We start from the raw sequence: 25599 nt of genomic DNA, 5'->3' as shown, positions 1-25599 counted from the left end.
CCCCTGACTGATCCCCAGCCTCCTCATCCATACCCAATCAGCCTCTTGTGCCCTCCAGGCCCCATCATTCCCACCCAGGGCAGAAAACCTGATCAAGGAACAAGGAGAGGGAACAGTTAACCAATGAGTCTGGGACCAAAACCCCAAGTCTGGGGTTTCTAAGTGCACGTACATGTCTGTTGGGTTGGGATCAAGATTAAAATCACAGCTGAGCTTTAAGGTTTGCAAAACACCTCATGTAGGTTGTTCTTGATGCTCACAATAGCCCTGTGAGGTAGGTGCTATTATTAGCTTCATTTTGTAGACAGAAAAGCTGAGATTTTTAAGTGATTTGCCCAGGTTCACACAAGATCTGCTGTTCAGTCGTGTCTGGCTCTTCATGACCCTATCTGGGGTTTTCTTGAAAGAGATGCTTGTCATTTCCTTCTCAAACATTCTGCAGATGAGGAAACCAAGGCAAAGAGGGTTAAGTGACTTGTCCAGGGTCACACAACTAGTAAGTGTCTGAGGCTGGATTTGAATTCCAGGCCTGGTTCTATCCACTGTGCCACTTAGCTGCCCCTGTAAGTGCCTAAAGAAGCGATCTGAACTGGGGTTAGCCCAGCTGCAGTTTATCCTCTACACCATAGGACCTTTCTAATGTCTCTTCTGACTTTAAACTGAATGCCCTAAGACCCTGGGTCAGAGCCCTACCAGGTGTAAGGGAGCAACTTCCCTCACCTGAATTAGTCCTTGAGAGGCAGGGAAGTCTGCCAAGGGCAATGGGGCACATGCCCAGTGTCCTGAGTTCTTGAATACCAAGCCCCATATCCTGCCTCCCTAGGGAACAGCTCACATTTCTTTGTGAAGAAAGGCTCTAGCATAGGGCAATGGAAAGAGGGCTGGCATTGGAATCCAAGGACCTGGGTCAGAATGCTGCTGTTGCTACTTGTCACTGCCTCGGTGACCCTGGGCACATTTCCAGGCTTCTCAGACATTAGCGCCTTCCACGCACACTAGAATCCAGCTACAGTGACGTGCTTGGGGTTCCTCACATATAATCACCCACCATCGCCCATTTCACTGCCCACCTTGGACTGCCCTCCATACCTGGAACACTCTCCCTCCTCACCTCCACCTTCGAAAATCCCTGGCTTCCTTCAAGATTCACTCAGATGGAAAAGAAGGACAGCTCAGCTACAAAAATGGAAATTTATTGTTTTATCTTGAGTCCTCTCCTATGTTCAGGTTGTATACAAGGCAATATTGTTGCTTTTCTTTTCTTATTTTGTATTTAAGTTCAAAACAAAAAAATTTATATTAAAAAACAAATATTCAGCTCAAATGCTTCAAGAGGTTTCTCCCAGGTTTGTGTGGCTGCTATGTAACTTTCCACTTACTTTGTATGTTGTTTGTATGTGCGTATGTATGTGTGTGTGTATATATATATATACACCCATTTAGACATCTATTGCCTTTTCCATTGAATGTAAGTCCCTCGAGGTCAGGCAGCCGCTTTGTTTTTCTTTGTAACCTTGACACTTAGCACAGGTGCCTGAAACATACTAAGTGCCTGATATTTCTCACTGATTGAGTGATCTGGCATCCATTGGTCATCTGCAAAAGGACAGGCTCGGCTGGAACCCTGGGTGATCTCTCCAACCTGGGGATTCCCTTCCTAGTTCCCATGTCGGTCTGATCTGGAAGCCTCCTGCTGCAGAGCTGGAAGCCCATGGTCAGAAAACACCTGGGGCCGCTGTCTCAGACCTTAGCTATGGGAACTGAAGGGATTCCAACATGGAGTGCCCTGTGTCCCCCACAGAGGATGTGGGGGATCTTGTTTCAAGTGAGGGCTGTGCTGTTCGGCACATTCCTTGGAGTCAGGTTACTAAAAGTCAAGACACTCAAAGTTCCGGTGAATTTAGCCATCCCGAGGCAAAACACCCGCCGAGACTGTAACCTCGGCACAGCCACTTTGCAGAAGAGAGAGAGCTGTTCCTTCCCTGAGAGATCCCCTGAGTTCTTCTCCTCCCTCCGCCCCAAGCATCCAAGTTCCAAAGCCCCCGTATGGGGGGTCAACCAGCAGTTAAACGAATGAAGCAGGATTAGCAAAAAGAGAAGACAGAAATTAATTCTGGGCTTGCAATGGAATCAAAATGACCAGCTGTCTTTCCCCAGTATCCAAGGAAGAATTCCCCCACAATTGGAGCCATGAAAATGGGCTGGAGGTTGGACACATTCGAGTTGATAGAATGTTGGACTTGAAGGAAGGCCTGAGCTCAGATCCTGCCTCAGGTACTTAAAAGCTGTGTGACCTTGAACAGTTACCAAGGCAAGTCTGCCTCAGTTTCCTGAACTGTAAAATGAGGGTGATAATAGCACCTCACTACCACATCAAATCAGATTAATTGTAAAGCATTCAACACAGTACTTGGCATACAGTAAACACTTAATAAATGCTTGTTTCCCTCCTCCCTTCCTCCCTCCTTCCTTCCTTCCTTCCCTCCTTCCTTCTTTCCTCTACAAGTCCACTGACCACATTAGAGATTCAGTCAGAGGATAGGGAATAGACTACAATGGGAATCGTACCTCTGCCCCACAAACTCCTTGGCAGCAACCAAGAGGTCTACAAAGGAAGGAAGAGAGGCTGCACCATATTTTAACAAGTGCTATAAACAACAAAAGCTTTTGTTAAATGAGACTTTGTAGTTACAGTCAGGAGCCCACAGATGTCTAGTAATACCACAGAAACTCTAACATAACAAAAAGGACGCAGTGTTTAGCAGAGGACCCCACTGCTTTGGCCAGTACCTTGTACACAGCAAGCGTTTAATAAATGCTTATTGAATTGAGTTCAGACAGATTCCCTGTAATATGACCTATATTGGCAAATTCATGCATCTGCCCAGTCCTGCTTCTCTGGGTCTCAGTTTCCCCATCTGTAAAATGAAGGTATTGGAATATAGAAATTCAGTCCTTTCCAGTCTACACCTGTGATGCTGTGTTATTCATGCTCAGCTACTGCTACTATCTACCTCAGTTCTCCCTGAAACTCCTATCTTTGTGGTTAGGCAAATGAACTCAGAATAACTGATAAAGAAAAGCTTAGTTTTCAAGGGATATCAGAGGAATCTGGTCCAACACACACCCCGACAGAAATTTCCACAACATACTGGACAAAAGGTAATACGGTAGGTTAGATCACAGAATTATAACTGAAGGGATCTTAATAACCATTGAGTCTCTTTGGAGATAAGGAAACTGTCCAGTGACCAAGGATATGTATCTAGCACAGGATTAGAGAGCCATTTACTATCAGAGGTAGGATTTGAACACAGGTCTTCCTAACTCCAAATCCAGCATTCTATCCACTACTCTGGCTCTCCAACCTTTGTCTGAGTGCTTTTCCGTTTTTACATGGCTCTTGTGAAAAAGGCCAGTTTGACTCTCTCCTTCCTGAAATGTTGGGCCCACAGATGAACAGAGCACTCCAGATGTGACCTAGCCAGGGCGATGGCACAGGACCAGTACTTTCTTCACTCTGGACACTGTGTCTCAATCACAGGATCTAGAAGGAGAAGGGCCTCAGAGGCCATCTCATCCAGTAACCTCATTTCACAGATGGGGAAACTGAGACCCAGGCAGATCAAGTGACCTCTCCAAGATGGTAGTAAGAAGCAGAGCCATGATTTGAACCCAATTTCTCTGAAAATCCTCCCATGTACTTCACTGCCCTTCCTCTCTCTTTATTTTTTATTTTTTTTTTTGCTTTTTGGAGGGGGTAGGGCAGGGCAATTGGGATTAAGTGACTTGCCCAACGTCATAGGGCTAGTAAGTGTTAAGTATCTGAGGTCAGATTTGAACTCAGGTCCTCCTGACTCCAGGGCCAGTACTCTATTCACTGTGCCACCTAGCCTCCCCTCCTCTCTCTTATTAACACTCAGGAAAAGAACATTAGCTCTTTTGTCAGCAATGCCCTGCCATTCAACCAAATAATCAAGCATTTAATAAACACTAACCACATGTCAGACACTGCTTAGGGTGCTAGAGACCCAGAGACAAAAGGGAAACCTTCCTAAAACCATAGGATCAGAGCTTTAGAGCTGGAAGTGCCCTTAGAGGCCCCCAAAGCCCTCCCCCCTCACTTTACAGACGAAGAAACAGGGGCCCCCCTGAGAGGGGAAACAGCCTGTCCAACATCACAAAGGGAGCAAATGTCAGAGGCCGGATTTGAACCCAAGGCTTCTGACTCCAGAGTAAAGAAGGCAACAAACATTTCTTAAGCACCTACTGTGTGTCAAGCACTGTGTTAAGTGTTGGAGATACAAATAAAGGCAAATGACAGCCCCTGCCTTCAAGGAGCTTCTAATCTAACGGGTGAGACAACATGCAAACAACTATGTACGAAGTACAAGCGAGATAAAAAGCAATAATCGACAGAGAGAAGGCATTAGCCTTAAGGGGGATTGGGAAAGGTTTCTTGTAGAAGGTAGGCTTCCTGTTGAGAACTGAAGGAAGTCAGGAGGTGGAGATGAATACTCTTTTCCCACTATGTCCCTGGCCTCAGGGAATTATGGTCTGTCATTCATTCATCATGAGTCCTAATGGTCTTGTGGTCCACTAAGACTATTAGATCTTTCTCATCAGAATTGCTTATCTAGCCATATATCCCCTAACTCATCCCTCATTACTATGACCTAGAAGAGTAAAGCTATAACATACTAAATACATTCCTTTTCTTAAAATTCATCAAGCAAAGAGACTTAAATATAAGGGTCATCATATGCATTCACAATAGGTCGATGATAGAAAGAGAGAGAGATGATGGATGGATGGATGGATGGATGGATGGATGGATGGATGAACAGATAAACAGACAGACAGACAGACAGATAGATAGATAAACAGACAGATATTTCTTCCAGTGGGCACTGCTCTAAAGGTTTGTTAAGCCCAGCAGAAGGGCTATGAATGGTCCTATTGAGTAAAAGAAGACAGAAGGGTGTTTAACTGCCATTAACCCCTCTTCCTCTACTCATGCCAAGCCCTCAGAGGTTCTGCCAGGGAGAAAATGATGGTCCCAGCTACATCAAATGGCACCATATGTGAGCAATCTACCTGACTGATACCCCTCCCCCACAGTCTCTTCCCCTCCCTCCAGTCAATACCATGATAAATTCTGCTGAAAAGGGTGGGGTGGGGTGGGAATGTGTGAGTAAATACAGTAGCTTGGGGCCAGGAAAAAAATCCAGTTCAGAAATATTTGGGACAGTCCATAAAATGGCAACTGAAGTGTGAAATGATGGGTTTGCCAAGGATCAGTGAGTGACCCATGGAGAATGCCCTGACTAAGCGGCTACAGCAGGCATGGGGATATGCCGGATTTCCTAGAGCCAGGCCTGGGGACTGAGCCAGGCTTCTCAGGGTCTGGCTCAGGATCATGGCACAGCCTGGCCCCTGGGCTCCTCCAGCCTTGGTACCGCCGGCCGCTGCTCCCACAGAGCCCACTGCACCTGTGGGCTAGGGAGGAAACGCAGATGCTGTGACTTCCTCCAGTCCAGCCCAGGGTCTCTGCCAACTTCAGTCCAGGACTGGACTAAGCCAAATGCTGAGCTGGTCAGTCCATTTCCTGAGCCTGATATCCCAGCTCAGCCTGTAAGTCAGTCAACAATCAATGATTAAGTCCTTTAATGGTGCTCTGAATAGAGTGCTGGGCCTGGAGTCAGGTAGAACCAAGTTCAAATCCACTCTCAGACACGTAATAGCTGTGTGACCCTGGGTAAGTCACTTCATTCTGTTTGCCTCAGTTTCCTCATCTGTAAAATGAGCTGAAGAAAGAAATGGCAAACCACTCCAGTATCTTTGCCAAGAAAACTCCCCATGGGGTCATGAAGAGTCAGACGTGACTCAAACAGCTGAACAACAATACTCCAATGAGGAAGCTAGTGGCATAGGGGAGAAAATGCTGGGCCTGAAGTCAGGGAGACCTGAGTTCAAATCTAGCTTCAGATGCTACTAGCTCTGTGGCCTGGTCAAGTCACTTAACCTATGTTTGCCTCAGTTTTCTTGATAACAGAACCTGTCTACCAGGGTCGTTTGTGAGACTCAAATGAGATTATGTTTCTATAAGTGCTTAGCACCGTGTCTGGCACATAGTAGGTGCTTCCATTGACTACCAAATGGAGACCAGAAGACCTGAGGATTTGAACATCTGAAGAAGCTGTTTGGCCTCAGATTTTGTTCCTTTTAAGAGAAATATAAGACATCATTCATGTGGCATTCAAGGCCCATAAGAATACTGTTCTAACCTCTTTCATCTTAATTCTACAAACATTGAAACATCCCCCTGCTATGATGCAAGATACGTAAGCATGTGCTGGGGAGACAACCACAAAGGCAAAACAGGCACTGCCCTCCAGAGGCTTGCTTCTACAGGGAGGATACAGCATACATACAAACATGAGTAACTCAAGGAAAGAGAAAACACAGAGAGATTCTCAAGGAAGGCAGCACCTGGATGGAAGAGTCTGGAAGGAAGAGAGGACCTGGAGGCAGTGCCCATACAAATGCTCGGAGGCTGGAAATGAAAGGCCTACTTCAAGAAATCATCCACCTTGACCAGAAAGTGGAGTGTATGAAACAGAGCAGTTTGACTGGAAAGGCAGCCCAGAATCAGACAGCAGACAGCCTTAACAATAAGCCTGAAATCAAAACTGAATACTGTATAACAATAATAACCAAACTCAACTCCAGAAGTGGGGAACTTTGGGGCATGGAACATTGCAATTAGATCTGGTTGATTCATTGATTAGTTTTGCTCAACTGCCTTTATTTCACCCTGTCCCCCTCTCTTTATTAGGTTTCATTCTGGCCTCGGGATGGCTAGATCTTGGCATAATGCTAGAACTTAACCACTTCTTGGTTGGATGATTGTTGCTTATGTTTTGATTTTCTGGCTCAGGAAGGGAGAGGGGCCTATTTGGGAAATTCACGGGTTATATATAAACAAAAGTTATTGATTTTTTATTTTTTAAGGAAATGAAGACACTTGTATTTTTTCCTGGAGGAAAACAGGACATCATTGAGCATGGAAGGAACATGGTTGGATCTATGACTTAGGAAAATTATTTGATCCATGTCATGGAGGGGAGAGACTGGAGACAAGGGACTAATTGGAAGCTTCCAGGAAGTCCAGGTTGTGGACTTCATCCAATGGTGATTCAGTCCAGAATTAGGGTTGGTAGTTGAATGAGTAGAGAAAAAAAGGCAAAGGAGGTTGTAGATGTGCCAGCAATGAAATTTGGTAACGGTCCCATCCACTGAACATTCATTTATGCTGCCCAATGCTCCAGCCAAACTGGTATCACTCCACATTCTCTGACCAGTCCCTGCCATTTTCTGCCTCAAGAGCCTTAGAGCATGTGTCTTCCTATTCCTGGAATGCCTCCGGATGCCCCTCTCCCCGTCAGCCTGGAGTTCTCTCTTCTAGGGCTTAATGTTGGTTGACTGACTGACTGATCTCCTAAAACATCTCATCTTATGAGTCTTACCCTACACTTCCTTCCATTCCAGTGATCCCTGGCCAAGGTGGACAAGTTTTCATCTGTCTACCTCCCCACCATCACTGGCACAGCCTAAGAACTCAGAAAATATTGACTGAGGAAAAACCTACTATGCTAAGTACTCCTCAGAGGGAAAAGATGGGACCAGTCTAAAAGAAAGCTTGTTGGGTTTATGTTAACCTGCATTGGTTTAAGGGATTTCCTTGCCTAGAAATTGTCTATACTGATGAAATCACATTTTGCGTGAGGGAGGGGAGAGAAGAGAGACTTCTCTGTGCTTCAATGTCCTCATCTGCAAAATGGGGGTGAAAACACCTGTGATACCCAATCTGAAGTGAAATAATGAGGGGGGGGAAACTTTCAATACTTCAAAAATCAGTGCCAGTTGTTATTATTAACAGTGACTGGTTGATTTGGAGACAAAGCAGCCTATTATAACAGTGTGGTCAGCTCTCCTGAAGACCACTCCCCCTCATGGCTTCCTAAGTTCTCTCCTCTAACATGAGTTCTCAACCTTTTTGGTGTCATGGATCCCTCTAAGAAAGGCTGTGGATCCCTTCTCAGAAGGATGTTTTTAAATACACAAAATAAAATTCTGATGATTTCAAAGGAAATCAATGATATTAAAATATAGTTATCAAAATATTTTTTTTAATTCATAGACCCTGGGTTAAAAAGCTCTACAATGTCCCCATTTTAGAGATGGAGACCTAAGGCTCTCCTAGAGACAGAGCAAACTTTCCACAGTTATATGGAGAAGCCAAGAGTCAAATCTAGGTTCCCTCACTCTGAACCTAGGGACCCTCCCTACTACACTGGGCCCCTACTCAAGGGAAATAGAGATAGTCCTAATTTCAGAGAATTCTCGGGTCCTCCAGGATCACATGGTATCTTGAAGCCTTAAAGCCCCCTGACAATGGAAGGAAGGAATGGCCACCATGAGAATCTGGGCTGTTATCATCCCAACCTCTCCGACCAACAAGGGTCATCACGGGGAATATCCAGTTTCTGGCCAGACGCTTTTGCCCATTATCAGCCAACAGGGATTCAGAGTCAGACACAATGAGAGTGCCAACACAGAAAGGACAGAAGGTGTACGCCACCAGGACAATGTCTTTGCAGAAAAGCATTTATATTATCTAATACTGCCAAGGTCATATGAACTCACAATGTGCAGCTCGGCCTCCTTCCACCCCCCCACCCTCCGCAATTTCTATCCGTGCCTTTCCCCACATCCATCTAAAAGAAGCCATCCATTCAATGCCCTGGAGGCCAGTCTCTTGTCTCTTTTAATATTTCCTAGCAACCCAGGCATTACTTAGGCTGTTATCTCTCCCCTCACTCCATGACAGACCCCACTCCTTCTCCAGCAGACACAAACTCTGGATGGATTGACTGAATCTCCCAGTTAGAAGGGAGTTCTGATGGGCATCTAGTTCAACCCATCCTAGATCCAGAAATCACCTCCATGACACGCCCTGCGAGACACCATAAAAAAGCCTCCAAGGACAGTAAGTCTGTTATCTTCCAAGGCAGTCCGTGTCGCTGAAGAATAGTTCTAATGTTTACCTCCTTGTGGCAAGCCTCTTTGTAACTCGTAACCCAGGGATGCCTAACCTAGGGTCTCTGAACTTTTTCTCCCCCAATACACGGATAACTATTCGTGCTAGGTGGTGCCATAATGCATAGAGCACCAGGCTTGGTGTCATCTCCAGCCTCACACACTATGGAATCCTAAACAAGTCACTTGACCCCGCTTGCCTCAGTTTCCCCATCTATAAAATGAGCTGGAGAAGGAAATGGCAAACCACTCCAGGATCTTTGCCAAGAAAACCCCAAAAGGGGTCAGGAAGAGTCAGACACAACTAGGCACCCCCTCCCCAAATGATCTTGTATTTATTTTGTTTATCCATCTTTGTCTATGGCACATAGTAGGCATTTAATCAATGCTTGGTAGCCCATGATTTCTTGTGGCAAATGTTCTAGGGAATCGGGCTAAAGAACTGAGCCTCAGGGAGCTGCAAAGACTAACCCTTATAAGCCATCTTCTTGAAAGCCCTCACTTTCTATGTGAAGGAAACTCGGACCTAGAAAAGACAAGAGATTTTCCTGAAGGCCCAAGGACTAAAACCTCGGGCTTCCTGTTGCCCTGTCTAGGGTTCTTTCCAATTCTTAGAAAACTCCAGACCTGAGGGGAAACATTTGTCCCTAATATACTTAGTACTTTCATCATCACCGTTGTGATGTTGCTAAAAATAACCAGAATGTGGAGGAAGTCTGAGACTGTGCTCTTCAGAGGAATCACTTCTGCCCTTTGGCTGACCAAGGAGGGAAAAAAGCAGGACTCTGCAGCTGAGAAAACAAACAAGAAATCAGCTTCCTCCCTCTGCACCTCACTTTGCTCAGAAATTAAAATAAATGGGGTCACACTACACAGTCAGGGCCCCCGGAGTCCCTTCCAACTGTAGATTTAGGACCCCATGACCTTGGGCAGCTCACCTGACACCCCTAGGAGTCTGACTCTGTGCCTCAGTTTCCCCTTTTGTAAAACAGAGAGATAGGACCAGATGGCCCCAAAGTTCTCTTCCAGCTCAGGTTTTTGGATGCCATGAGTTTAAAACTGAATCCCACCTTTAAATATTCGCCCCATCTCTATCTCTACACTCAATCATGGGCTCTATGTGCACATAAGAGTTGATAATCCTGTCTCTGTCACTACCCAGAGCTGATATGATTTCTAGAAGTCCTAGATGCCTGTCCAACCCCAACCTCCACCACTTAGTCTATCACACAGAGCCACCTGGAAGCCTTACCCTAGCCATCCAGCCCCCAAACTCCTGGTTTCCTGGCAGCTGAACCCCAACTGCTGTTCGTGGCTCACAAGAAAGGCAACACCCCCAAAGCCTTTGCACATCGGAACAAAATCCCGACATAAAATGTCTAGACACCATTATGACCAAAACAGAAACAGGTTTAAAGGTCTCTATTTTCTAGCATCATCTGCTCAGCGAGTCAGGTCTGTGCCAAGAAGGGGGTGCTGGGGCTTTTCAGGTTCTCGCCTGAAGCCCTGCGATGCTGGAAACCAGCAGCCCCTAGGGTTGCTTAGGCCTGGCCCCGGGTTCCTCAGTTGAGGTCATGTCCCACCGAGCCCGGCCATTGGTCCTCACTGAGAACAAAGGATGAAAAACAACAACCCTGGCTAAGCCTGTTATTTGGGGTGGGGGGAATTTCCTCAATCTTTGCCCAGGGGAGAGTAAAAGAAAAAGGGAGCCCCCCCCAAAAAAAGAAACTTGCAACAAGGGCAAATGTCTTTGGTGAGCCAAAGCATTTAGAGACGCTGCCAGCATCACCCGCTCCCTTGCACTCACTCACCTGAGCCGCCCTCCCCACCTGGGCCCAGTAGCACCCACCAGCTCAGCCACTTCAAATAAAGCAGCCACCCTACAGCCTATTACCCATTCTGTGCTGTGCAACAGGCTGAAGCCAAGAAGGTCACAAAGGGATGTCCCAAGGGCAGCTTGGTGGTACAGCAGATAAGAGCACTGGTCCTAGAATCAGGAGGTCAAATCCAGCCTCAGATACTAACTAGCTGTGTGACCCTGGATGGGTCACTTCACCCTAATTGCCTCAAAAAAAAAAAAGGATGCCCAGTATCCAGGGCCACCAGTCATAGAAAAAAAAGATGTGCTTGAAGTTTCCCCAGCCAATGGCAAAACCAAATTCCTACCACACCTTGCATCATTGAGTGGCCATTCATTTAACTCCCCTTTCTCCCTAGTCTCCCAGCCTAAGACAAAGTCTACAACTGAGAGATTGTGGTACTGTGGACGAAGGATGTTCTTGGATCCAGAAGACCCAGCTAGGTTCAAATACCAGCTGTGCTACTCATCAGCTGTGTCATTCCAACTCTCTGTGCCTCAGTTTCCCCATCTGTAGGCAGAGAATTGCTCATCCTACCTACATCCCAGGGTCCACAGGAGCTGGAAGGGAAGGGCACCCCAGATATCCTCCAGTCCATTTTAGACATGAGAAAACTGCAACCTGAGATTGGAAGCTCCCTGAGGTTAGGGACTGTCCTTTGCCTCTCTTTGTATATCCCTCCATACTTCACACACTGCCTGGTACATAGTAGGTGCTTAATAAGTGCTTATTCAGAACCAATTTGGAAGCTGTCACCTTTAACTTATGTCATTACTCTCCATCCATTTCAATGCCCACTCATCAGATGTGTTATAGTGGTGCTTTTTTTCCCCCTTTATGGGTTGGCTGTTGAGGAATTTTCCAGCTCTGAGATTCTGGGATTGAGTAGGATCAGTCAGTCCTTCAACAAACATTTATTGAGCATTTCCTGTGTTTAAAGCTCTATGCTAGATATTGTGATGGAATATAAGCTCCCTGAGGGCATTTACATTTGTACAAAATAAGGACAGCTAGGTGGCGTAGTAAACAGACCACTGGCCCTGGAGTCTGGAGGACCTGAGTTCAAATCTAAACTCAGACACTTAACACTTACTAGCCATGTGACCTTGGGCAAGTCACTTAACCCCAATTGCCCTCCAAAGAGCAAAAAAAAAAGTATATAAAAATGTACAAATACATGTATTTGTAACTTTAGACCCCAGTACAGTGGTGTGCACACAGAAGACACTCAACAAATGTTTTAGGGGCAGCTAGGTGATGCAGTGAATAGACCACTGACTCTGGAGTCAGGAGGACTGGAGTACAAATCTGGCTTGAGACACTTAATACTTACTAGCTGTATGACCTTGGGCAAGTCACTTAACCCCAATTGTTCTGCTTTCCTCCCTCCAAAAATAAATAAATAAATAAATGCTTGTTTGGGGTTTGGTTTTTGTTGTTTTATGGGGAGAGGCTGAACCTCATTTCACAGAGAAGGAAACTACTGCCCATGTCACACAGTCAGTATCTGAGGTGGTATTCAAACCTGGGTCTTCCTGTCCCTTGGCACTGCCCCAAGCTGCCCTGGCCCGTTAGGAGCAGACTCTCAGCCCAGTTTTACACTCTGGCCTGGCATTCTCACATGTGCAGAGGAGTCATTTTGGAAAACTTTTTTAGAAAGGGCCGGCGTCTCTGTGCTTGGTACCGGCTTACAAGGAACAGAATATGAAAAATAAACAAGGGATTTAACACGGAATTTGAAATATACCCAACTAACGCCAAGAGACATAAATCAGGAAAATGAGCCCGTGATTTCCCATAACACATGCTGTGTTAATTACAGTAAATGACACTGATAATGGCCGGTCACTTATAGCAGACCACATCAGGCATGTTTTTATCTGCAGACAGAAGGCTGGACCAAATGCTGAGCTTGTACAGCTGGAAGGAGCCAACCCCATCATTTTACAGATGAGGAGACTGAGTCTCAGGAAAGTCAAATGACTTGTCCACAGTCACACAGGGGGAAAGTATGGCAGGTACAGGATTTGAAGCCAGGAGGCCTTCTGAGGTCCTTTCAAGATTTACTTTAATTTTCTTAAAGGCTTGGGGGAAGGGAAGAGACCTATGATAGAAAAAAGGTGATTTATGACGCCAAAAGCTGACATCCACTAGTGTCCAAAGTCAGATCAGCATTAACAGCTATTCCTCTACCAAACCCTTTACTAAATGACTTTCTCTTGACCTCCTGGTAGGAAACTGAACTGGTATATCCATTCAACTTCAAAGCAGCTGGTAGGGTGTACCAACACAGACTCTGCTTTTGTTTAGGGATTGGGTTTTTTTTTTGTCTTATCCTATATTTTCATTAGTATAACAAATGCCCTGTAAAGAGACTCCCTCTACCAAGACAGATCATCTGATGTTCTGCAACCTAATAGTCTTGGAGAAAAGTCTAAAACATCGAGAGGTCAAGTTACTTGCCCAGAATCACACACCAAAGACTTGAACCTGTCCTGCCTAGAACACAGCCCTTCCCTCCCCAGTTCCCATTGTTTCATTCAGACCATTTCACCATTCCTGGAATGCCCATCTTCTCCTCCAGTCTCCTACTGACTTCCTACCCTTCCTGGAGAGACCAACTCACCAGGGAATCACAAAATCTCCAGGGGATCTCCAGGGAACCAAGGGATCTTGGCTCTGGAGCTGGAAGGGAGCTCAGACTCCATCTAGTCTAACCCCTCCCCCCTCCATTTCACTGATGAGAAAACTAAGGCCCACCTTTAGGGTTCTATAAGGTGACTCTTTCCAAAGTCACCCCCTTCCTGATTCCACCCCACTCCTCCCTCCAGGCTTTTATCACCTTCCTCCTCTCGAGTCTCTCCCCTCTCCATTCATCCACTAAAGCGATTTTCTGACCAGGCCACTCTCTACTCAACAGACTCCAGTGTCTCCTATCATCTCCAGGAGCAAACGCCAAATGCTCTGCCTGGCATTCGAAGCCTTTCAGAAGCCGCCCCCTCCTCCCTTTCCAGTCTTCTCTTGCCTTGCTCCCCAGGGCATATTCCTCTTTCTGTATTTCTAGCACTGAGCACAGTGTAGGCACATAGTAGGCACTTAATAAATGTGAATTTAATTGAATTGGGAAAGGTATTACATAACAGCAGGATTGTCATTCTGGGGCTGGAAAGGTCCTTAGTATCATTTAATCCAACCTTCTCATTTTACAGAGGAGGAAACCAAGTCATGGGAGTTCGGGAGTATGGTAGATAGAGCACTGAGCCTGGAGTAAGGAAGTCCTGAGTTCAAATCCAGCCTCAGACAATTCCCTAGATGTATCATCCTGGATGAGTCACTAAATCTGTTTGCCTCAGTTTCCCAAACGGTAAAATGGAGAGAATCACAGCACCCAGGGCTGTTGTGAAGATCAAATGCAATCCTATTTGTAAAGCATTTTGAAAACCTTAAAGGGCTGTATAAACGCCAGTTATGATCACGGCCCAACACTTTATTTTGCTCCTGTCTGATGCATTTATTTTGTAATATTGTTTATTTCAGTTATCTGTTTTTGTTATCTTACCCCTTCCAACAGACTAGAAACTGGAGGGTAGGGAACATGTGATAAGTGAATTCTGTACCTCTCCTAGCACAGTGAGCCGCAAACTACAGGGGCTTAATAAATGCTTGTTGTATTTTCCTTCTCATGAGTCCTTATGTTTAGCTTCATCTCTCCTTGTGAAATTAAGGGCTCAACCCACCCTGACCTAACCAGAGGGATTCCAAGCATCAGCCAGTAAGGAGAGAACATCATTCCTTGAGATCAGTAATCCTGACCCCATCTACAGTTCCAACAAGAGAGTCAATGGATGCCTCCCACCACACCCCAGGCTTGGCCATGGGAGGGGGGGAGTAAGAGGAGGAATATACTCTAGGAAATACATCTTCCTTCCCCACTCCCACATTCAGTGGTATCTCATATCAACAGATGGCATTAGACCTTTTTAAAGGGGTCACCCTGCCCTGGGAGAAGGTACATACCTCCGCTCATACCCCACACACCACATCTGCCGGCCACAGCCCTGCTTCCATACTTTAACCATCCGGGTGAAGGCCTGGACACAAGGCTGCCGGTGGCCCACGATGGTCAGCTCCCTCACAGCACACACATTGGGCCTGGTAGAGAGAGGGAGAGAGATTTATTTAGCTTGTTTGACAAAACTAGTCAAAGAATGGTAGAAATGAAAAAAGGCAGAATGGGAAGGGAGCTTAGTGACCATCTAGACCAACCCTCTTCAATTTCCAAGGAAGGAAAGTAAGACTCAGTCAGAAGAAAGAATTTGCCCAAGATGCCCTTAAACAATCATTACATGTAATGGGAAAAAAATAAAACATTATTAAGTGTTTTGAAAAATCTATCCCAGGTAGACTTGCATGAACCCTTGCAGAGTGAAGAGATCAGAAACAGTAAAACAATATATACAGTCACTACAACACCGTAAAGGAAAATAATTTTTGTGAGAGATTTAATAACTCTGATCAATGCAATCACCGATCAAGACTTCAGAAGTCTCCTACCTTCTGACAAAAGTGGAGGTTCACAAGTACAGAATGAGACATAAATTTTCAGATACAGCCAACATATGGATTTGTTTTCCTCAACTATACCAATGTGATACAATGGAAAAAAATTAATGCAGTCAGAAAACTTGTATTCAATTCTTGCTAATTGTACAAGGGAAAAATAAGTCAACAAATCAACAAACCCCAAAGATGCATCAAAAGAAGAAATTTCTGAAATTAAAGGAGAAATATGTAAGTTAGAAAACATAAAGACTTCAGAGCTGATAAGCTATGTGTACAGGTTGTAGCAAATGATCTCTTTGGGGTTTGGTTTCTTCATTTGTTGAAAAAAAATTAAGGTTTACAGTAGACTACAATTATCTCTTCCACATTGCAGGGGTTAGGTATACAGTGCCCCCATGATCTAGAAAATCCATGTAAAAAAATTTGACCTTCCCTTTGTACCAGAGAAGTTTGAATTATTATGGTATTAAAACATAAAATATGTTATTATGCATATATTTTATGCATTTCTGAGTTTCTAAAGTTCTTCTGTGTTATCTGCAACTTCTGCAAAACTCCTGAAAATTCCCATTTCATTTCTTATGACAATCCACAATATACTGATGGAGAAAGTCACAATGTGGAAGGGATAACTGTATCTCTAAAGCTGTTTCCAGCTTAAAATCTATGATCTCATGAAGGAAAAATGGGAGCATATTTGGCAGGACCTAGCTCCAACACCTCCTCTTACAGAATCACAGGATCAGAAGGGGTCTCCTGAGCCTTCTAGTCTAACCCCTACCTAAAACGTATTCCAATAATAACAATAATCATGATGATGATAAACATCTAGCATTTACATAGCACTTTCAGGTTTGCAAAATGGTTTACAAGTCATCTCATTTGACCCTCACAATAACCCTTGTGAGGTAGGTGTTATGATTATCCCCATTCTGCCAATGAGGAAGCAGATTCATAGAATTTGGTGGGCAGCTTTTAGGACCCTCTCTCTTGATGTATATAAACCTTAGAATGTGAAGGGAGCTTAGTGACCATCTAGACCAAGCCTCTTCAGTTTCCAAGGAAGGAAAGTAAGACCCAGTCAGAAGAAAGAATTTGCCCAAGATGCCCTAGAGACAGAATATCCTTAAACAATCATTACATGTAATGGGAAAAAAATAAAATATTATTAAGTGTTTTGAAAAATCTATCCCAGGTAGACTTGCTTATGTAAACATAAATGTGCTGCTTAGAACTGAATAACTACAAAGGCCTTCCTTCTTCTGGGGAAAGCAAATAAACTGGTTTCATTCGATAGAAAATATAGGTATACTCAGAGTTAGACACAGCTGTATTCATAATGAAGGCCTTTCCTTAGGAGGATTTCTGCTTATTGGAAGTTTATTCACCCTTCCCCAATAGAATATGAGTTAGCATTGTGAATGTAGAAATCCCAAGGGGAAAGACATAATCACTTTCCATCAGAGGCCTTTGATCCTGTATAGAGAGAACAACCCAAGGCCATCCTTCTGATACTAGCTGAGGAGTTCAGAGGCAGAAATTCCTGAGAATACTCATGCCCATACTAATTGGCTACCTATATGGTTTCGATTGCTTCTTGCTTGCACTCCTGAAGCCAGCTGAGATCTCCCCTTCTGTCTCCCCCAAGCATAACTTCTTGGATAGCATCTGTTTGCGCCCAAATGCCCCACCACAACTGGGATTATAGATAAGACTCCCCACATTCCCCTTGCTGGCCACCCTTGAGTAAATGAGAGAACATTCTAATCCCATGCTCTCATGTCCCTCAACTAATTATTGTACTGAAAGATCCCAGAACAGATCTGAAGGCAGAGATAATGGATAAAACCTGGCTCTGCACCAATCAGCAACCTAGAAAAAGGGGGAGGGCAGAGAAGAACATCTGTAGTGGGCCCATCGGAGATGGGACTTTTCCTATACAAAAGGGAAAAATGAGAAGCCGTTTTGAAGGCAGCTCTCCCCATCCCCAATCTCAACATATATCTAGAGGATCATAGCATTCCACCCCATCCTAGCCAGCTGTAAAATTATCCTCTAATAAGTCTCTTTGGGACACATAAGCATTGTGCATGGGCTTTTTCCTGTTCTCTTTCTCTGGCATTTCTCAATCTACAAACACTTGCTTGTGGATCAGACACTGTGCTAAGCCCCCAGAGACACAAAGACAAAAGTGAACCAGCTCCTGCCCTTTAGAAACTTACATTCTAATTAGGGAGAAAACATAATATAGATGAACTGACTATCAGGGAGGCTTGGGAGGGCTTGGCCAGGTGACACTAGCATGTCCCACAGGCCATGTATTTAAAATAGCCCAATGCTTCACTAAAAGCGTCACATGAGAGAAACGTTTGTTTCAATACAAAGTCAGGTCTTTTTCCATGGCAGTTGGATAAGAATTAAAAGTGGAATGTCATCTTTTGTCCTACTCTTCCCAAAGAAACCCTTCCTTGAATAAAGAAAAAGTTACTCAAAACAATAAATGAGATGTGTTTGTCCTTCATTCTCAAAGAGGGCCATGACATCAGGGAGATGATGACATGACTTGAAGTGGACTTTGATCTGAGTGAGGGAGGGCTGTGCAAGGTGACCAGCTTCACTTTCTCCTCCAGAGCCATCTGGGTCCAGTGACCAGAGATCCCTCAGGACGACTGGAGATGACCCAGGATGCAACAGGAGACCCTGACCTTTTAAAGCTAAGGTCTTTTCAAGTTCTCCCTTTGAGTGAGGCAATACCCAATCAGTGAACAGGCCTCTTTAAGAAGTGAGTCAAGGCATGGCCCCTTTCATTAGAAAAAAAAAAAATCAAGCCCCTCTCAAGGTTGCTGTTCCAAAGAGAAACAATTACCATTGACATTCACTCTAAGCCAGGAGGCCCCAAAATACTGTCATTAAGTGGAGCTTGGGCAGGGACCTATTGTAATCCAATCCTATAAGTTTCACATCGAATTCTGTTTACTGGCGACATATGCATCCTGCCCCCATAGTCCTCCCACCTCTGGGCTCCACCTTCCCTAGCCTGCCCCAATGGTTCTGGCAGGACAACCAGCCCCCTTCAAGACGCTCATGTGACTGACGCTTGTATTTCTATTACATTAAAGCCCTCCATGTCCCTTTCCAATTTCTGAATCCCTAGCCTGAGTAAGTTGGGCACCCCATCCAGCCAGGCGATTTGGGAAATGCAAATGAGTCAGCAACCTGGACAAAGGAAAACTCCACAAAACCATCAATAATGCACAGGGGATGGGAATGGCAGAGTTTATGCCAGCGCACTGTAGCTAATTAGCTGGGAGATTCAAATGGTTTGGCTTCCAAATTGATAATAAATAATACAATGTTGAATCCTTTTGCAAGCATCTAGAGACCCCAAGCTGGGCATTTTGCTCATAAAGCTTGGCCTCCATTGCTGTGGGTTCCCTTACTACAGCCCCCTCCCACAGACTCAGTGATCCTTCACTTCCTAAGCCCCTGGTCCCAAGCTAAGGTGGAAACATGCCTTATCAGCAAGAAGACTCATGTGGGGGACCAGGGGGTCAGAATGTTGCCTGCATCCTCAGACTTAATCGCCACATTGGCTATTTTTGCTTAGCTCTTTTTCTTTCTTTCAGTGGAGGGATCCATTGGGTGTGGGGGGGGATAGGAAATTGGACCAGAAATAATAATAATATCCAAAAGGCAGAAATAAAACTTTATAAAAATTTTTTAGTAAATAGACAGTTCAGGGTTAATAGAGAATCAGGAATTGGTGCTCACAGAGCGCTGTGGAAGCAAAGCCTAAAGGCCTGGGTTCAAATCCCATCTCTGCCACATGCTAGCTGTGTGACTCTGAACAAGGCACTTTCCCTCTCTGGGCCTCAGTTTCCTTCTCTGTAAAATTGGAAGAGAAGGATACAAGGTATTTTCTGGGATCTCTCCCAATTCTAAATGCTGTGAACTCAGCTAGCTGAGTTTATCTAAGGAAATGACTAGCCCCTTTCTGGTTGATTTCAGATTCATTTTGTTTCTGTCTATGAACCAGTAGGACAGCTCAGGGCTCCTTCCAAAGGACTGAAAACCCATCCCATGTCTATGAAAGACATAGGATCTCTAGGCTCTCTCGACACGACCCTCAGGACCCTGCTGTGGACTTTGCTGACCTTTAACTCACCCACCACTGTTTCATGAGAGCCACAACAGCAATTCTTGAACTTGGCCATAGCAGACAGATACATATGAACCTACTGCCCCCCCAGCTGGCTGGACCAGAGCTGATTAAGAGTAGGTTGGGTATCCCTTGAAATCAGGGACTGTCTTTTGGCTTCCAGTACCCAGAATGGTGTCCAACACTTAATAGCAGGTATTTAATAAATGCTCATTGACAAAGCTAGGGTCACAAAATCATTCATGCAGAGGGAGAAGAGACCTTGGAGATCATTTACTCTGAAGCCTCCATTTTTACAGAGATCACAGATGTAGAGGCAGAAGGAGCCTTTCAACCTCCTCATTGTACAGTAGAGGGTACTAAGACCCAGAGGTTAAATGACCAATATCATAGGGTCAGAGGACCGCTGGCTGAGTTTGAAGGGATCTCAGAACCCACCTAGTCCAACGCCAACCACCCCACCCCACCCCAGACCCATACTTGTCTGAGGTAGAATTAGAACTCAGATCCAAGGGTGATTTACATAGAGATGAGAAGTGAGCATGTGGAAGCTGAGGAGATTACCAAGGCAAATATAGTATAGATAATTAATAGAAGATAATAATAACAAGACACAACAATACAACACAAAACAACGACGTACAACAAAGTAATAACAGACAATAAGCAGCAGATTTCCATTTTTGCCGATGCTTCTCACAGATTATTTCATTTGAATCTCTCAACAACCCTGCCAGATGCGGATCATGGGAATTCTAGTTCCCCTTTCAGAGATGAGGAAATTGAGGGTCAAAAGAGTTACATGACTTGTCCAAGGTCACCTAACTAAGGCAGAGTCAAGGGAGGGATTTGAAGCAAGGCCTTCCTAACTCTCATTGTATATAGCTTGGAGATAACAGGACTGAGGACAGCCCTTTGGGGGAAATCCAAGGGAGTTAAGAGTTAGGGAGTTGGTGATGAAAGAACATCCACCAAACAGTGCCTCAGGGAAGACCTGTCTCCTTCCCTGACAGTGGGACCACCCTCCTCACCTCACCCTCATCTAACTTCCAACGACATGGAGAACTACCCAGCCTTACTATCTGCCACACAGATGAATTTTCTTTTGAGTGGCAGCTAGGCAACAGACTAGATAGAGGGCTGGGCTTGGAGTCATACAGACTTGAGTTCAAATCCAGCTTCGGAGAGCTATTGATCTGTATGGCCTTGGGCAAGTTACTTAACTTTTCCTTGCCTCTGTTTCTTCAATTGCAAAATGGGGATCATAATAGCATGTACCTCCCAGGGTTGTTGTGAGAGAAAGGAGAAAATATTTGGAAAAAAGCTTAGAATCTGGTACATAGTAGGTACTTAATAAATGCTTATTTTCTACCTTCCTAATGTGTTTTCTCCCCCAATCAGAGTATGAGTTCCTTGAGAGTGTGAATTGTCAGAGTTGATATGGCCAAATAGAGGGAGCACTCAGCCAAGCTCTCTCAACACTCCCCACTAAATAACTTTTTAAAAAACTACCTGTTTTTAAAAACTACAAATCGAGTTCTGAAGCAGCAGAGCCAACAAAAGTTCAGGGTGAGACATTCTTCTACCCCAAGACAGAAGTGATTTATGACATAAGGGATCACAGAAGAAGAGATTTGTCACTTGGGGGAGCCCACAAAGATGTAACCCCGGTGATGAGAGCAGGTGGTGAAAACAGAAGTAGCAGCAGCAGCTTCGGGAGCTCTCAGGCTAGAGATGGTAAAGGGACCTGACAATTCGTCAGGAAAAGATTGCAGGTCTTTGCTAGCACTGGACACATGACTGGATGCTATTAGACAACTCCATACCCATTTCTAGGTTCAAGGGCAGAGAAGAGCACTTTTGGTCACAAGAATTCAGAGACCATAAGAATCCATACTGATTACAACACCAAGGGATCAGAGTCCTTTGTGGGTAAGAAATAAGAAAGATCAGAAGAGCAATGACCACACCTCTTCTCAGATTACACCACCTTGGAAGTACCAAAAACTTCCAAACCCTCAGAACTAGGTCAGAAAATGACAATGCAAAAAAGCTTGAAATTTGGAAGAGTCCTCCACCCCCAGCAGGAACAGAGCCAAACAAGTTCAAAGTCAAGAAATAGACTGGAAAAGTGATCAAACCAAAAAAGAAGAACCTGATCACAAAAACTTATATAGTGACAGAGAAGAGCAAGACACAAACTCATAAGAAGACAATTTTATCTGGACAGCTATAAGCAAAGCCTCCCCTCAAAAAAATGAATTGGACACAAGTCCGATGAGAATTTCTGGAAGACTTTGAAAAATTATTTTCAAAATCAAGTAAGAGTGGAAGAAGAAAATCTAGGTAAAGAAATGAGAATGAGGGAAGAAAATTATGAAAAGACAATTAACAGCTTGATAAAAGAGACACAAAAAATACTGATGAAAATAACACCTTAAAACAGAATTGGCCAAATGGAAAAAGAGGTACAAAAGTTAACTGAAGAAAACACTTCTTTAAAAATTAGAATTGGGCAAATGGAAGTTAATGACTCTATGAGACATCAAGAAACAATAAAACAAAATCAAAAGAATGAAAAAAATGAAATATCTCATCAGAAATACAACTGATCTGTAAAACAGATTGAGGAGTAATAATTTAAGAATTTTTGTAATACTTGAAACCCATAATCAAAGAACAAGCAAAGACAACATATTTCAAGAAATTATAAAGGAAAACTACCCCCAATATTCTAGAATGAGAGGGCTAAATAAAAATTGAAAGAATCTACCAATAACCACCTGAAAGAAATCCTAAAATGAGTAGGCACTGTCTCAATTTTTCTTTTTCCACCTCTAGTACTGAGCACAGAGGTTGGTACATAGTGTTTCAGAAAGCTTTTTCATGTATTCAGTGTCAGAAGTCAAAAGAAAGGACAACACCCAGGAAGGGGTGGTAAGTAGTGCTTTGAAAATTAAAGAAATATCAAGGATGGATGCTGAGGAACAGCCATTGGAATGGGTGGTTAAAAGATCATTGGCTACCTTTGAAAAGTCAGTCAATAAAAATTGACTAAGTACCTGCTAGGCATTTCGCTAAGCACTAGGAATACAAAAGGAGACATCTCCAGTTGTCCTGATCTATGTCTTGTCACTGGACCCAAATGGCTCTGGAGGAAAAAGTGAAACTGGTGACTTTGCACAGCCCTGCCTCCCTTAAATCCAATTCACTTTCAGGTCAAGGCATCACCTCCCTGATGTCTTGGTCCTCTTCCAGAACAAAGGACAAACAACAGCAGGCATACAAAGAAAGACAATAGGCAGATTCTACTCTCAAAGAGCTCACAATCTATTGGGGAAAACAATATACAAACAACTAAAATTGGAAATAATCAACAGAGGGAAGGCACTAGAACTAAAGGAGATCAGGAACAGCTTCCTGCAGGATTATGAAGAAAGTCAGGGAAGGCAAGAGTCAGAGATAAAGAGAGGGAGCATTCCCAGGCTGGGAAGTGAAAATGCCCAGAGTCAAGAGCTGGAGTTTCTCCTTCGAGGAACAGCAAAGATGCCAGTATTTCTGGATCAGACAGAGTCTGGGGAGTGTGGGGGGGAAATAAAAAGACAGGAAAGGGCTGGGTGGGGGGGGCTTAAGGGAAAGTAATTCAGTAGATCAGTAGGATCAAAAGCCAGATTGTAAAAGGTTGAGACATGAGTAGGCAATGATAAAATCAAGGCAATGAATGCAGATAACTCCCTCCAGGACTGGAATTCTAATTCTTTTTTGGGTTTAGGAACCCTCTGATAGTCTGATAAAACCTGTGAACCCCTTATGAGAATAATGTTTTTAAATGAATAAAATGTATAGGATAATAAAAGAAATCAATCATACTGAAATAGTTATTAAAATTTTAAGTTCGTGGACCCCAGATTAAGGACCCTGAAATTGAAGAAGAGATACAGGACAATAGCTTAAGGATAAAGTGAAGTTTGTTGTGTTTTTTTATAAGGATGGTGGAGACTGAAGTATGTTTGCAGAAACTGAGGAAGGAGCCAGTAGACAGGGAAAGATGGAAGATAAGACAGAGGTAGAATGATCAAAGGGCTAAACTCTCCGAGGAGACAGGAGGGAATGGAATCAAGGGCACACAAAGAGCACCTGACCTTGGAGAAAAGGGTCACCTCATCCTCAAAAATTGCAAATTAGCACTGGGAGAGATTCTGACAAAGCAGCACTGGGAGGGTGGGGGGTGGAGAGCAAGATGGTACATGTTTTTAAACAAGAGGAAAGAATTGGAGATCAGACTCATCGGAACCTTTCTTTACTTAAAGACCCTCGACTTTTAAAGTTTCAGGATTAATTTTTGTATATACACACACTTACATGTAAATATACATATATGTATATATATGTATGCATGTGTCTGTATATTTAATTTGAGGGGTGTTAGTCTGAACTTGACAAATGATAGCAAATATGATATTTCCATATTCTAAATTAGATTCAAAAATACCTCCCCATTCTCTCCTCTACTAACAACAGAACACTTAAGTTTATATAGTGCTTTATCATTTACAAAGCCCTTTCCTTACCTGTGAGCTAGGTAGTGAAGGTAGCACTATTTTACACCTGGAAAAAATCCAGCCTCAGAAAAGCGAAATAACTGGTCTGAGGTTACATGGTTCCTAAATGTCATAGCCAGGATTCACACTCAAGTCTTCTAATGTCAAGGTTAAGACTATTTCCATTAAGAGGACCATTCCTCTGAACTTCTGCTGAATTCCAATGCATCACTGTATTCTATATCCCTCAACAAGTTTAGTGGAGAGATGAATGCAGTGACCTTTTTTTTGCTGTTTAGAGCTTTAGAAGGTTTGCAAAATGCTGTACAAACATACCCTTTTGCCCTCACAACAGCCCTGGAAGGTAAGTATTACTATCATTCTCATTTTACAGATGGGAAACTGAGGCAGACATAGGTTGGGGTTTTGTGGATTTTTTTAAGTGCCCAAGGTTACACAGTTAATGAGTAGCCTAGGCTGGACTTGAATTCAAGTCTTCCTAAATCCAGGTTTAGAGTTCTGTCCACTGAGACACCTAGTTGCTACTTTTCCTGTGGAAAGAAATCCCTTCCTGAGGCTCAAAATGCTGGCTTGGAGAATCCAGAAAGTCTGGTGTTTGTCTTCTAAAAACCTGCCACAACAAAGGGGGATTACACTTGTTCTCTTTAGTTGCAATGGGCAGTTTAGGAACGACATGAGGAAGCTGCCAAGAAGGTAAATTAGCCTTGACATCAGGAAAAACTACCTAATGATCCCAGCGGTCCCCAAGTGGACAGGGCTGCCTCAGGAGGTGGTGAGTCTTCCCTTCCTCGGAGGTCTTCGAGCAGAGGGGAGGGAAATCTTTTTCAAGAATGAGTTGGATTTGATGAGTATCAAGTCCCCTCCAGAAGACTACCTGAAGTCAGGAAGACCTGAGCGTGGGTCCTGCCTTTGTCTCGGATATTATGAGTTTTAAAACAACATTCTGAGAAGAGGTCCATATGTCTCCCGCACTGCCAACGGAATGAAGAGCCCCAGTCCCAGAGCACAAATTATGGCCCATCTCTTTATGGCAGAGCACACAACAACAGTGACTGGCTGAGCAATTCTCTAGATGCTGTGTCTTTCCCAAAGTTCTGTGATTGAGGAGCTCAGGATTAGCTCTAGGAGCTAATCTGCTTGAGACAGCTAAGTGGTACATTGGATTCCTTGTTAGATTTGGAGTCAAGGACATGAGAGTTTGAATCCTGCTTCAGACATTTCCTAGCAGAGTCACCCTGGGTTAGTCATTTCTCTTTCCATAGCCTGTTTCCACATCTGTAAAATGGGGATAATTAATAGCACTATTATTATCCCCATTTTATAGATGTGGAAACTGAGGCTACAGGAGAACTAT

The 25599-nt window shown here is 44.0% G+C and overlaps 1 protein-coding gene across 3 annotated transcripts in view; it reads right to left on the bottom strand.

The window, feature by feature from the left end:
• MEGF6 (multiple EGF like domains 6) overlaps nucleotides 1-25599 on the bottom strand; it is a 372060-nt gene that overhangs the window by 331585 nt on the left and 14876 nt on the right. For all 3 annotated transcript variants that reach the window (XM_069079590.1, XM_069079592.1, XM_069079591.1), the window contains exon 2: nucleotides 14979-15113. In XM_069079590.1, the coding sequence (XP_068935691.1) occupies nucleotides 14979-15113 (135 nt within the window). The remainder of the gene's footprint in view (nucleotides 1-14978; nucleotides 15114-25599) is intronic.

This window comes from Petaurus breviceps, unplaced genomic scaffold (assembly GCF_028583685.1).
Source record: "Petaurus breviceps papuanus isolate PSGF00001 unplaced genomic scaffold, PetGlider_PUasm1.0 91041, whole genome shotgun sequence".
NCBI lineage: Eukaryota > Metazoa > Chordata > Mammalia > Diprotodontia > Petauridae > Petaurus > Petaurus breviceps.
The sequence above is the reverse complement of the archived record's forward strand: the minus strand, read 5'-3'. Positions and strand labels throughout refer to the sequence as shown.